Source organism: Rhododendron vialii, chromosome 3a, assembly GCF_030253575.1.
Source record: "Rhododendron vialii isolate Sample 1 chromosome 3a, ASM3025357v1".
Lineage (NCBI taxonomy): Eukaryota > Viridiplantae > Streptophyta > Magnoliopsida > Ericales > Ericaceae > Rhododendron > Rhododendron vialii.
Genome location: NC_080559.1, coordinates 10,822,856 through 10,835,023, shown reverse-complemented (window position 1 = coordinate 10,835,023; position 12,168 = coordinate 10,822,856). Strand labels below are relative to the sequence as shown.

Below are 12,168 nucleotides of genomic sequence, written 5' to 3'. Positions count from 1 at the left end.
TCATATTGAGCTTATTTCTTGTCCATAGTATAAAATACTACTTCCTCCGTCCCTTTTTAAGTGTCCTGCTTCGTAATTCCAACTTATTAAAAAGACATCATCATTATACTTTTCACATCAACTTTTTCCTCTACTTTCTCTACTTACCCATCATCATTACACTTTTACTCACTTACTTTTCAAGAAGAAATATACTTTTAGGGGTAAAATAGACAATGCACCAACTTTTACCCACTAACTTTACAAAATGGACACTTATTAAGGGACAACCCAAAATAGAATACCGGACTCTAAAAAAGGGACGGAGGAAGTATAAAATTTGGTGGAAAAAATTTTAGGGGCCCAACCCAATTAGGATATTTGAGTAAGAGAACAAAGAGACCATAAATCATGAAAACCCAAAACTTGGAAGTTTCCCTTGCCATATCGGACCCGGAAATCTTGTAGTGCATATCACAACTGTTGGTGAGTGTTTTCAATGATCCAAATTCAAATTAAACTTTTTCAAGGAATCCGGAAAAAATTTCATTTGAATCCGAATCGTTGAAAATACTTACGAACGGCTGAAATTTGCCCTGCCGGATCCCTAGGACCATCCCGATAGTATAATGTGGTCTGGGCGTGATAATTAGCCCCTCTTAACCTGTCCGAGGGGCATAAGAAAGTTTTGGGCCCCTCTCTCTCTCTCTCTCTCTGTGCCTCTGTTTCATATAGTACGTTTTTTATTTATTTAATTAGAAGATGTAAAAGAGTACATGCGTATGAGTTAAATCAAACAGGACTTATAAGTCCACAATCATTATAAAGTATAAACCCAACTAAAAGTTTATTATTAAGCGGCCATTCAGGAGAAGAAATAATGAATCGTTACATACGGCAAGAATGAACCCGGCCCCTGACTTCCTCTGTGGAAATACACAAGGATAACCAACCAAACTAGCCCCCAGATTTGTTTTTTTGGTATGTCGCTGCCTGATGTTTTTGAACTTCTTTAGTAGTCAATTCCGGGATAAACTCGAACTGAGTCCAAGGGCATGCATTTTTTTAAGTCTACTGCAAAGTGCAAACTATAAAAGAATTCTCGAAACGTTACGGTCTACAGACGTTGAGATCAAGTCTTTAGAAATTGACAAAAGAAATCAAATTCATCTGGAACCTAAAGAAGGCATGTTCCATTCCATGGATTCGGAAACCTTGTAATGCAGGGTGCACTACTGTACAGAACGTGTAATGCAGATCGCAATCATTCAAGAGTGTTTTGGACGATCAGGATTTAAATAAAACTCTTTCGGGTAAGAGTTGCCCTACAGGGCGCGGATCCATGTTCCATTGCTCTTGGGATCTGACTTTGCCATGAGAATCCCCTACCATGCATTTTGCTATTGGTGCCAACATTTGTGATAAAAATGATGACCTTTTCCAGCTTTAGAGCAACTCCATCCCATAGCTATTTGTCTTGCTATATTGTTACAATTTGACATATTTATTTGACAAAGTCTAAGTCCACCTATTGTCATTCGTTTGATCCAAAAAAGAAAATATTGTTATTTGTTGATGCCAAAAAATGAGAATGCCATCTTTGGTGTCAAATTTGCTATCAAATTATACAGGACTTGTCATTTCTCCCACTTCATCCAAGCCATTTGATTTGCATTGAAAAATATGATGTGTTTAATCCAATAGCCTATATTTGAGATTGTGCTAAAATAGCACTGAACTGGTGTAGCAACATTGATTTTTTTTTTTTGTGTGGCTATTTCATACTCTAGGAAGCTATATTTGAGATTGTGCTAAAATAGCACCGAACCGGTGCATCAACATTGATTTTTTTTTTTTGGCTATTTCATACTTTAGGAAGCTAAATAAATGAGTTTGACGATCTCATTGGCACCAACTAGTGGACTTGCTTTTAAAAGAATTTGGTTCCCCAATTCCTTCTTTTTTTAGTAAAAAAAAACACGTAAATCTTAGTGCCCTTGTTTGATTGCTTGTTAGTGTCAACTTCACTTCGTGATTGTCATAAAATCGTGTGTGTGTCTGTGTGTTCTTAAGTTTTTGATTTCACACTCCAGAAATTGGGATACCAGTCCATTTGTCAAGCTTGAGCTCGAGCTCAGCTCGTTTACTAAATAAGTCAAGTCGAGATTTGTCAAGTTCAAGCTCAGCTCGTTTACTAAACGAGCCAAAAACTTGAGTTTGAGCTCGGCTCGAGTCTTAACAAACCAAGCCCTTAATGAGTCGAGTTTAGTCATTTACTAAACGAGCCTCTTTAATCAAGTCAAGCCTCCCTTAACGAGCTAAGCTTTTGTCAAACGAGCAGAGCTCCAATCGGCTCGCTTACTAAACGAGCTAAAAATTTGAGCTCGAGCTCAGCTCATTAAGTAAACTAACCGAGCCAAGCTCACGAACTGCTCGGTTCTTTTACGGCCCGGGTCCTGTGCAGAAATTGTGACACCAGTCCTGAAAACTATTACTACTCTATTTACCTACTACACTGCCAAATATTTCGGCAAACAAGGGTCTTGCGCTCCAAGTATGAACAAACTAATCATTCAATTTTGCATACCAGTGGGTAGCTACGGAAATCCTAATCGTAAGGAAGATTTGCATTTTGCATACCAGTGGGTAGCTACGGAAATCCTAATTGTAAGGAAGATTTGCAGGGAATCACGTAAGGAAAAATTGGTTTGGGTACATTTCGGGTCTCATAAAAATCTAGAAAAATATCCAAAAATTTAGAACTGAGCAGTTTCGCCCCTACGAATCCAAAAGTAATACTTACCGATATCCATTAGAGTTGATTTTTTATAGGGCCCCATAAAATAATATTCAAAAATTTATGAATATTTTTTTAGATTTTTGTGGGACCCGAAATGAACCCAAATGCGTTTTTTCCTTGCGTGATTCCCTGCAAATCTTCCTTGTAAATAGCAAAGTAAAATTGAATAAGTCGAAAGATACATAACGAGTGACACACGTTGTCTTCGTCCCATCCCCTCCTTGATCCGCACCTGATAATAGCCGGACCTTAAGTCAGGTTTAGAGAAATCCGTCAATTGTAGCAGGGAAGTCTATATATAAAGATATGGAATAGTAGGCTTCTCTATCATATCCTAGCTTTGAAGACAAAATTAAAAAGTTGTAGTTTTAGAACTTTTTGTTAAGTGGAAACAGGGCCTAATTAGTTATGAGTCATGCCTTCCCGTAATGTATACTACAACACCTACCTATTTGCACAGAGATTCATGAAGAAGCACATTCTGACCTTGTGACTGCTGGACTAATACAAATTAAGCACCTACTGTACTTCAGTATATATATAAGACAACACCAGAATCTATATATTGCTGAGAAAAAGCCAAAACCAACATCATTGGAAGTGTTCATTAACTGAGATATGAATTGGGCACCAATGTAAAACATATTTACAATCATTTCTAGAGCCCTGTACAACTTATTATGTTCCACAGATGAGATCAGAAAACAAAAACAAAGAAAGGAAAAACATTTTATGTTGTGTTTATAAGGGGGTCTATAAGCTGAGAATCCTCCTGTTTCCCTCTCAAAAAGGACAGAATCCAGTAAAGAATCCCAGCAGAAAAGAAGCTACAGAACCAAGCATTGTTATAAATCACCACAAACAAATCAGGCACGTAACTCAACACTCCAGTCTTTTGCAACAAGCCCGGCACCACCGGGAAAATCCCAACCGCCAAAGCCGCCATCGCTGCCAAATTATACCCGCCCGAGTAATAGTACTCCCCACGGGGGCTCAACGAGTACAAATCATTAACGCACAGATTCATTCGCTTAATGAGATAATAATCGACCAGAATTATGCCACCAATCGGCCCCAATAGCGCGGAGTACCCGACAAGCCAAGTGTACACAAAGCTCTCACTTGACTTAAGCAGCCTCCAAGGTTGGAATGCAATGCCAAGCAATGCTGTCAAAAGCGCACCTCGTTTGAATGTGAATTTCGACGGGCTTAGATTGACAAGCGCATTGGCAGGGGCCACCACATTGGCAGCAATGTTGGTTGTGAGGGTGGCTAGGCTAATTCCGATAATCGCGAGGACTATCGTGTAAACTCCCCCGATTTGGCCCAAGAGTTGAATCGGACTCGAAATCACGTGCCCGAAAATCACCTTGGTGGACGAGGTTACGGCCAGGCCGACGAATGTGAACAAACCCATGAATACCGGGAGCCCGATTTGGCCAAGGACTTGATCCTTTTGGGTCTTGGCGTACCGGGTGAAATCGGGGATGTTAAGTGCTAAAGTTGCCCAGAAACTTATGTTGGCTGTAAGAGAAGGAAAGAAGAGGGACCAGAATTGGGAATTGGAGAGTTTGGAGGAGAGAGAGAGCATGTAGCCAAATCCACCAGCTTTGACATAAGCCCAAATTAGGAGACTAGATGTGAGAATAATGAGAATTGGGGCAGAGTATTTCTCAAGCTTTCTAATCCCCTCCATTCCTCTCCACACTATGGCCAATTGGACAAACCAAAAGACAACAAAACAAGCAAATTCAAGTGGGGAAGTACCGAGCCAAGGGAGATTTTGGGAGAGGGATTGTGATTCCTTTATCGATTTGGGCAGGAGGAGGAAAATCGCCTCGCCCCCAATCCACGTCTCGATCCCGTACCACCCGCAGCCCACCAACGCTCTCAGGAGCGTTGGGACGTGGGCCCCGCGGATCCCGAACGAGGATCGGGCCAGGACCGGGAACGGGATCCCGTAACGGGTCCCCGGGTGGCCCGTGAGGACTAGTGGGATCAAAAGGATTACGTTGGCGGCAACGACAGTGGCGATTCCCTGCCACCATGACATGCCAAGGTCAACCAGGCTGCCGGCTAGGTAATAGGTTGGAACACCCACCACAAGCCCGACCCACAAACTGGCCATCTCCAACCCGGAAAAAGTCCGGTCCGCGGGCTTCGTGGGCTTGAGATCATCGTTGGTTAGGGTCGGATCGGGGCGCGATTCGTCGAATTGGGGGCTAATTTTGGGCTGCTTTGATGCCATGGGTTGAAATTTGTGACATCTCTGAAATTTGAGAGTTGGTGTGGTTGTTAGGGGAGTTGGAGTGAGAGGAGTGGCGAGAGGGCAATTGGGTTTTGGTTTTGGGAAGATTGGAGAGGAGAGAGAGTGGTGGGGATGAGGAGAGAGATGGAGAGTGAAACATCTGGAGACCATGATGAGTGAGGATGGTGATGATACAAGAAAGTGAGATTGAGATGAGAATGGAATCTGTGGTGTCTGTTTAGGGGCTTTGAGAATGGAGGGTGAGTGGTTGGTTGGTTTGCATCCGTCTCTCTCACATGTGAATCTTAGAAAAATAGGTTGTCTAATGTTGAATTATTGAAAAATGAGGTGTTCTTTGAGACTTTTGTACATTGGATCTTGAGTGGCTCTTGCAATGACAGAAGATCATGAATGATTGTTTAGGCAGTAAAGTGTATTTACCTAACAGAAAATCTAAGGTTCCCGAAGGAGGGCTCCTGACCGGATTCCCGACGGCACGTCAGGCCCACTTCGGCCACCTGATGGTTGATTCGAGCTGTCTAAAAATTCTAAACAAAATAAAAATCAAGTGTGCCCACGCGAGAATCAACGGCATCCGACGTGTGTAGGTAGTCGATCCAAATACGCCGGAGTGGGCCCGGCGTGTCGTCGGGAATCCGGCCGGGATCCCTCCCTTCAGGAACTGTAGCACCTCTCTTTACCTAAACTAAAGTATTGAAGCAATGCTGAATAAACTTTAGGATTTTAATTTTCGTACTCCACTTTTTATTGATGGCGTTCCACTTTGTTTATGAAGTTATTAGTAACTTCACGTTAAAAATGGAGCGTCATCAGTAAAAAGTGGAGCGCGAAAATCAGTTCCTTAACTTCATTCATGTTGAAACTTTTATCTAATCTAACTACTTTTTTTTATAACTCAGAATATTTGAATCAGTTTACACACACTTCACTTCAACTAATTTGGAGGAATCGATTTTCATTGTCCGTTAGTGAGGCCCGATTAATCATGATAGTCAGATTCAGAACGGTACGAGAAAGTCTTTGATGAGCCACGACACCGAGTCCAAATAATCAACCAAAATGTACCGTAAATACCAAATAAACAAGAATTAGCTATTTTTGTTTTTAACCTTTTTAAGGAGTAGTTATTTCTATTTAGACTATCCAAACTCAGTCTTAGTCTTAGTCTTAGAAGTTACAGACTTAAGTGGATCTCGTGACATTCACTCAATAATACGGGAGCACCACCACGTGATACTTCGGATCACTCTACAATTACATTTTCGTATCCAAACTCAATCTTAGAAGTCACAAACTTAAGTGGATCTCGCGACATTTACTAAATAATCCGGGAGCACCACCATGTAATACTTCGGACCACTCCACAATCACATTTTCATACTGTCCAAGATTAAGTGTATGGGGACATAAATATGTAGCTCGGGACTACTGAATAATTACTTGTGGATTTTAGACAATATAAACTACAACCGTGCTAGAACCACCGCAAGCCATGTGGGGCCAATATTCATAAATTTTAAAATAATTATTTATGGGATCTTGTGAAAAATCAACTCCAACATTTATTAGTAGGTATATTTTTGAATTTATATGAATAAAACTGCTCAGTTTCGCAATTTTAAAACATGCAGCATGTTGTTGGGCTTTATATGCGCTTTGACCCTGTTGTTTGGACCGATGTACTATAATTACAAAACCGGCCTGTATTCGTCAATTTAGGGGTGGGCATGTTTGAAGTTAGTTTGGGTTGGATCTACTAGGGGTGTGTACGGGTCTAGTTTGGCCCCAAATTTGAACCGAACCAGTGGGAATAACCGTTCGCGTGCCCGAAATATTTTTTTGTCGGGTCGGGTCGGGTCCGACCAAAACTGAAGTAATCTATATGAATTGATCGGGTCAGGTAAGAAAAACAGTACCCCAAGCTCTGAACCGAAAACTAATTTTTTTCAAAAAATGTAACCGTACCCGACCGAACCACATGTTCGGCCCCGCCTTCGGGTCGGGTTGGGTCCGTCGGTCCACGGATTTTTTGCACACCCCTAGAATCTACATAATCCAGAACCGATTTGACTGGTCTTCTGGGCCGAACTTGCTTAACCCAACTAAACTCGAGTTGAAAAAAGGATGTTCCGTCCAAAAGCCTTGAACATTGCATAACGTACAACGGTACAACTAAACCGTTGTATTTTTGCACAACGTACAACAGTTTAGTTGTATTTTTGCACAACGTACGTACAAACGATTTAGTTGTATTTTATGTTATGTACTTAGTTTTGACACTAACCAAAACAGTACTCATTTTTTAATCTTTATTCACATAAATGTGTAACAATGACCTTTATGTGTGAGAATTTTAACTAATTGAAGGACCATATTGTAAATTTGTATGGATAATTAAAGACAAAACAAGATAGTACAAAATAGAATAGTGTGTAAATGATTATCATGAGTGTTTTTTTTTTTTTTGATACATGTGAGAAATGCATCATGCAGTGGTTTTGCATTCATAACCTTGTATACTTCGGAATTTGAAGAATCTCTGGCGCAGAAGTGCTCTATAGGACTCGAGGGCATAATTACAACCGTTCAAAAGGATCTTTCATGGAAGAATTTTTCTTTAAATCCGAAACATTGATTATTGAAATAGACAGTTGACATAGTGCACTACAGTCCTGTAATGCATGTTCACTACGGAACCCCAGATCTATATACCATACTTGAAAACAAAAGTTTGTCGACTGGAATTGGGAGAATAATTTTTATACCTTTTATAGATAATATGCAAACACCTGCTCTTTTCTTCCCCTGTAGATTTAGAATAGATGGTAGACTGCCCTCTTAGTTATGGGTGCGAACGAGCGGAGCTAATTCAAGTCGAGCTTTGAGTTGTTCGAGCTCGGTTCGTTTGCTAAACGAGTCTCTATAAACGAGTTGAGCCTAAGCAAATAAGCCGAATCAAATTTTAGAATGTTGAGTTTTGCTTGTTTTATTGCACGAGCCTAATTAAACTCAAGCTCGAGCGGCTCGATTACCAAATGAGCCAAGCCTTAAGGATCGAGCCGAGCGTCAAGCTACTAGTAAGCAACTCGATTCGTTTGCAACGCTATTCCTAGGGGTACTTGACAACTTCCTTGTGCCGCATGATATCTCAAAATTTCAAGTAGTTATGTAGTGTCTTTAAGCACTGTCACGTGGTGCCCCAAATTTCTCCTCCATTATACCCATTGTGGTGAGATTCACATACTTTCGCCAAGGGTCCCAACACAATTTATGTTGCAAAGAAGGTCTGACGCACCATAATGCGAGACCCAGGACCCTTGAATAATTTTTCAACAAAATTCCGATGAGAATTGGCCTCCATGTAACCCCAAGATGAATTGGCCTCCTTAGCTTAAATAATTTCCCATTGCGTGGTCGTGTGCTCTTGTTCGTTTTTAGGTTTTCGAGTCTTTTGTTTTGGGATTTTGAATTTAAATTTGAATGTAATGAGTAGAAAGAGAAATAAAATAATAATTAAAAATAAAAATAATAATTAGAAAGAAACAAAGAGAAAAATAGAAGTAATGATTAGAGAAAAATAGAATAATGATTAGAATTCAAAATCATTAACGGAACAAGGTTAAAATTCTTGAATATGATCTCCAATAAATTTTCTCTATCTACTTATCTCTCCTAATTATTCTAAAAAAATCTTTCTCAAAACCAAAACGGCCAGGTGTCAGCCATTCACCAAGTCAAATTTCTTGTTGCGATTTAGGTAAGTACTAACAATTAACTCGGCCAAACGACGACTCCACCTGTCCTAACATGTGCCCTAAATTACGTAAGCTGAGGTCCATAGAAATCGTCTTTCCCCACGTGTCGCCAGTCCCACTGTACAAATAGCAAAAATGACACGTGTGCGACGACATTTTAAACTTCCGAGGCAAACAATCCCCTACATCCTTGGAAGGACCTAAAGTAAGAGATATTTTTGCAGCGACCACCATAGTTTCATGTCTTTTCAGAATATCACCGACGGAGTCCATTCATTTCACTTACACCCGAAGACGAGAGGTTATGTTAATCGAAAGGTCACTAATGTTAAGCGATACACCGTTTGAGACTACTTGAAAAATTTTATGGCACAGGGTCAATGTATGAGATACATGTGCAGTCATTTGTTTCATTAACTTGAATTCAACAAGATGTTTCATAATTAAGAACTTCAATATAATTACAAGAAAATGTATTGAATGCCTTGCCCATTTCTTTTAAAACCTACTCTAGGTTTTGATAGGAGTATTATAACCAATCAATAATATATCATCGCCAAAGGGGTGGTATGAGCATAGCTTAGTCTTAGTCACATAATTCTTAAAATACCACCTCTGCACTCCTCACAGATTTTTGTAGTTTGAGATGTGACCCGAATTCGCTTTCACACGCGCCCTCTGGCTCTCGCTCTCACATTCGCGTGCAAATTATGTGACTTATGAGCAGAGTGATAAATAGGTATAGGGGGGCCACAGTTTCAGTAGTATTTTAAGAGCAGTTATTTTGTACATATTATCAAATATTAGGTTTATTTCTTATCCTCCCCCGCCCATACCTCCAATAATTGGGGACTAAATAGGTTCTATTGTTGTTGTTGTGACGAGCAAATTGACATAAATAACAACGAAGGGGGAAGATGCAAATTTTCATCAAAAACAAGGACCACATGCAAACTTTAAGACAAATAGACCCAAATAAACAAAAAAAAACACAAGAAATACTCCATTATTGAGTAGTAAAACTGTCCCATAAGGCACTCCACAACTACCACACATACGCACACCCAAAACAACATAAAACCCCCCAAAGAAATCACAAGCTAGCAGCAGCCTGAGACCAACTCGATCGAGAGCTGATCCCCACAGACGATGCTAGAAAAATGGACAACATGGCCACAAACCCCAACTTCTCCAAACAAGTTTCCACTCCCTTGCTCATCTCCCTCATCGGCATAGCCGCCACAGCTCTAGCCATAGCCATCTACAACTTCGTCGTGACCAAGTGCTGTGCCGCCGCCAGGAGCCGCCAACCCACCAACACGCCGCCGTACTCCTCCGACACCGACAGCCCGTCCCGAGGGCTCGACCCGAAGCTCCTCGAAACCATCCCCGTGGTCTCTTACTCGGGCCTCGAATCCGACGTCGACCGGGCCGAGTGCGCGATCTGCCTCGCCGAGTTAGAGGAGGGCGAGTCGGTTCGGCTGCTGCCCAATTGCCGGCACGCGTTCCACGTGGCCTGCGTGGACCGATGGCTCGCGGGCCACACGAATTGCCCCGTCTGTCGATCCCCGGTTGTTGCGCCGGTGGGTCCAATGCTGACAACAACAACGAGCGGTGGTGAAGTTGGGCCTGCGGTTTTCGTTCAGGAAACGAGCAGGCCCAGCAACATCCCGCACAAGCGTCTGGCATCGCAGCACCCTCGCGATTGCGACAGATTAACGGGTCGTGGTGGGGGGTTGCTCAGGCATTGCGCGTCGGTGGATTTGCCCGCGGGGGCGCACGGGTTGGGGTTGTTGAAGCTGAAGCGATCGTACTCGATGGATCAGTCGTTTCTTGTTGTGATTGAAATGGTGGGGAGAGAGAGCCATGAGATCAGGGGTGTTTGTTCGTCGTCGTCGTTGTCATCTTCTTCTTCTGCTTCTTGTTCGAATAAATTTGATCGATCAGTTAGGCATTTGGACCGTGTGTCGGCCAGGTTGTTGAGGTCTTTCTCGCGGTTGAGGATGGGGAGGGGTGGGACCGGTAACGGAATGCTTCTGCCTTACTGAGCTGTTTTATTTTTATCTCTTATAGTAATTTTTTGGGAAATTGTGTTGTTTTGGTACTATGGTTTAAGCAGCACCATGCAAAGCGGTTACGTCGGTCGTCAATTCGGCCGTTCATCTCGATAATCGATGGTTTGGATCTTAACTGAGTAATGAACGGTTCAAATTTGTATATACTTAGATTTCAATCCAAAGTCCAAAATGTCCGTGCCGAGATAAACGACTGGATTAACCGCTCAGCACCGCTTTGCCGGGATGCTGCCCCTCTTTGTTCTTATGAACTTAATTTAAACTTAACTTAAATCTGATAATTTTGTCCTTATTTGAATTTTTTTCGCATTTGTTAGTTTTGTGCCAAATTTTTGTGTGTTATTGATTTGTCTCGACGAGAGGAATCGGCAAAAGTAAATTTTTTTTACTTTACCCAAATATTTTGAGAAATAACTATTTTTTAGCCCAAAAAATCACATTTTTTTGCTAAAAAATGGTTATTTCTCAAAATACTTGGATAAAAGTTAAAAAAATTTACTTTTCTGATTCCTCTCGTCGAGATGAATTAATAACTGATAAAAGTTTTTGACAAAACTAACAAATGCGAAAAAAATTTAAATAAAGATAAATTTTTTAGATTTAAATTAAATTAAAGTTAAATTCATAAAAACACAAAGTTTATGGTGGCTTGTAGAAATGAATGAGTATATTATTAAGGTTATGCTTTAGTTTCTATTTGCTTTATTTCTCTGTGTTTTTCCCCCCTCCTTTCTTCACGCAATTGGGTTGAGGTCATCTCTGATTCTCTATATCTCTATCCAGCAACTCCCTCCAAGCCTCAACGTTTTTTGGTCTTGCCGTAGGTGGGGTCATAACAGTGATCTGAACTGTTCATTAATTTCATACGTCTTGCAAAGACAAGTATATTTTAAAAATCTAAGCTTCATCGATCGAACGTTGATGAATACATGGACCAATTGTATCAAATGGACTGTTTATGTCCAAAATCATGTCGGCCCTGATCAAATTTGCTCATGTATTAATTGACCTTTAATCAAGCTGATTTTTTCCCACTCACGTTCCAAATGAACGACTCGAATCACTAATATTGCTGACCTAAGATGGGTCCTAAAAAATTGAGGTTCGGAGGAATTTCGCGAATAGAGCCACAGAGGTGGGAAGTGAGCTGAATCCATTCCAAAACATAGTTGGAAGAAATGTCCTACAACCAAATCTTTTGTGGAGAAAAATGATGGTCTCATTGCTCTACAAAAACATTGTTCATCTAATTAATAATTTGAAGATTATAATTATCACATCATTTGCAAT

The 12,168-nt window shown here is 40.9% G+C and overlaps 2 protein-coding genes across 2 annotated transcripts; one reads left to right on the top strand and one right to left on the bottom strand.

Annotated features, from left to right (window-relative positions):
• Positions 1 to 3,355: 3,355 nt before the first annotated feature.
• LOC131318438 (purine-uracil permease NCS1) lies at positions 3,356 to 5,442 on the bottom strand. Its single transcript, XM_058348178.1, has one exon. The coding sequence runs from the start codon at positions 5,196 to 5,198 to the stop codon at positions 3,510 to 3,512; it is 1,689 nt and encodes a 562-aa protein (XP_058204161.1). The 5' UTR covers positions 5,199 to 5,442; the 3' UTR covers positions 3,356 to 3,509.
• A 4,402-nt stretch (positions 5,443 to 9,844) lies between these two features.
• Positions 9,845 to 11,021, top strand: LOC131318437 (RING-H2 finger protein ATL8-like). The gene has a single exon (XM_058348177.1). It carries the CDS (start codon positions 9,964 to 9,966, stop codon positions 10,849 to 10,851), a length of 888 nt encoding a protein of 295 aa, XP_058204160.1. The 5' UTR covers positions 9,845 to 9,963; the 3' UTR covers positions 10,852 to 11,021.
• The last annotated feature ends 1,147 nt before the right edge of the window (positions 11,022 to 12,168 follow it).

Bases quoted from the DNA above. Each gene is read 5' to 3' on its own strand.
- LOC131318438 (XM_058348178.1), bottom strand. From the start codon at position 5,198: ATGGTCTCCAGATGTTTCACTCTCCATCTCTCTCCTCATCCCCACCAC.
- LOC131318437 (XM_058348177.1), top strand. From the start codon at position 9,964: ATGGACAACATGGCCACAAACCCCAACTTCTCCAAACAAGTTTCCACT.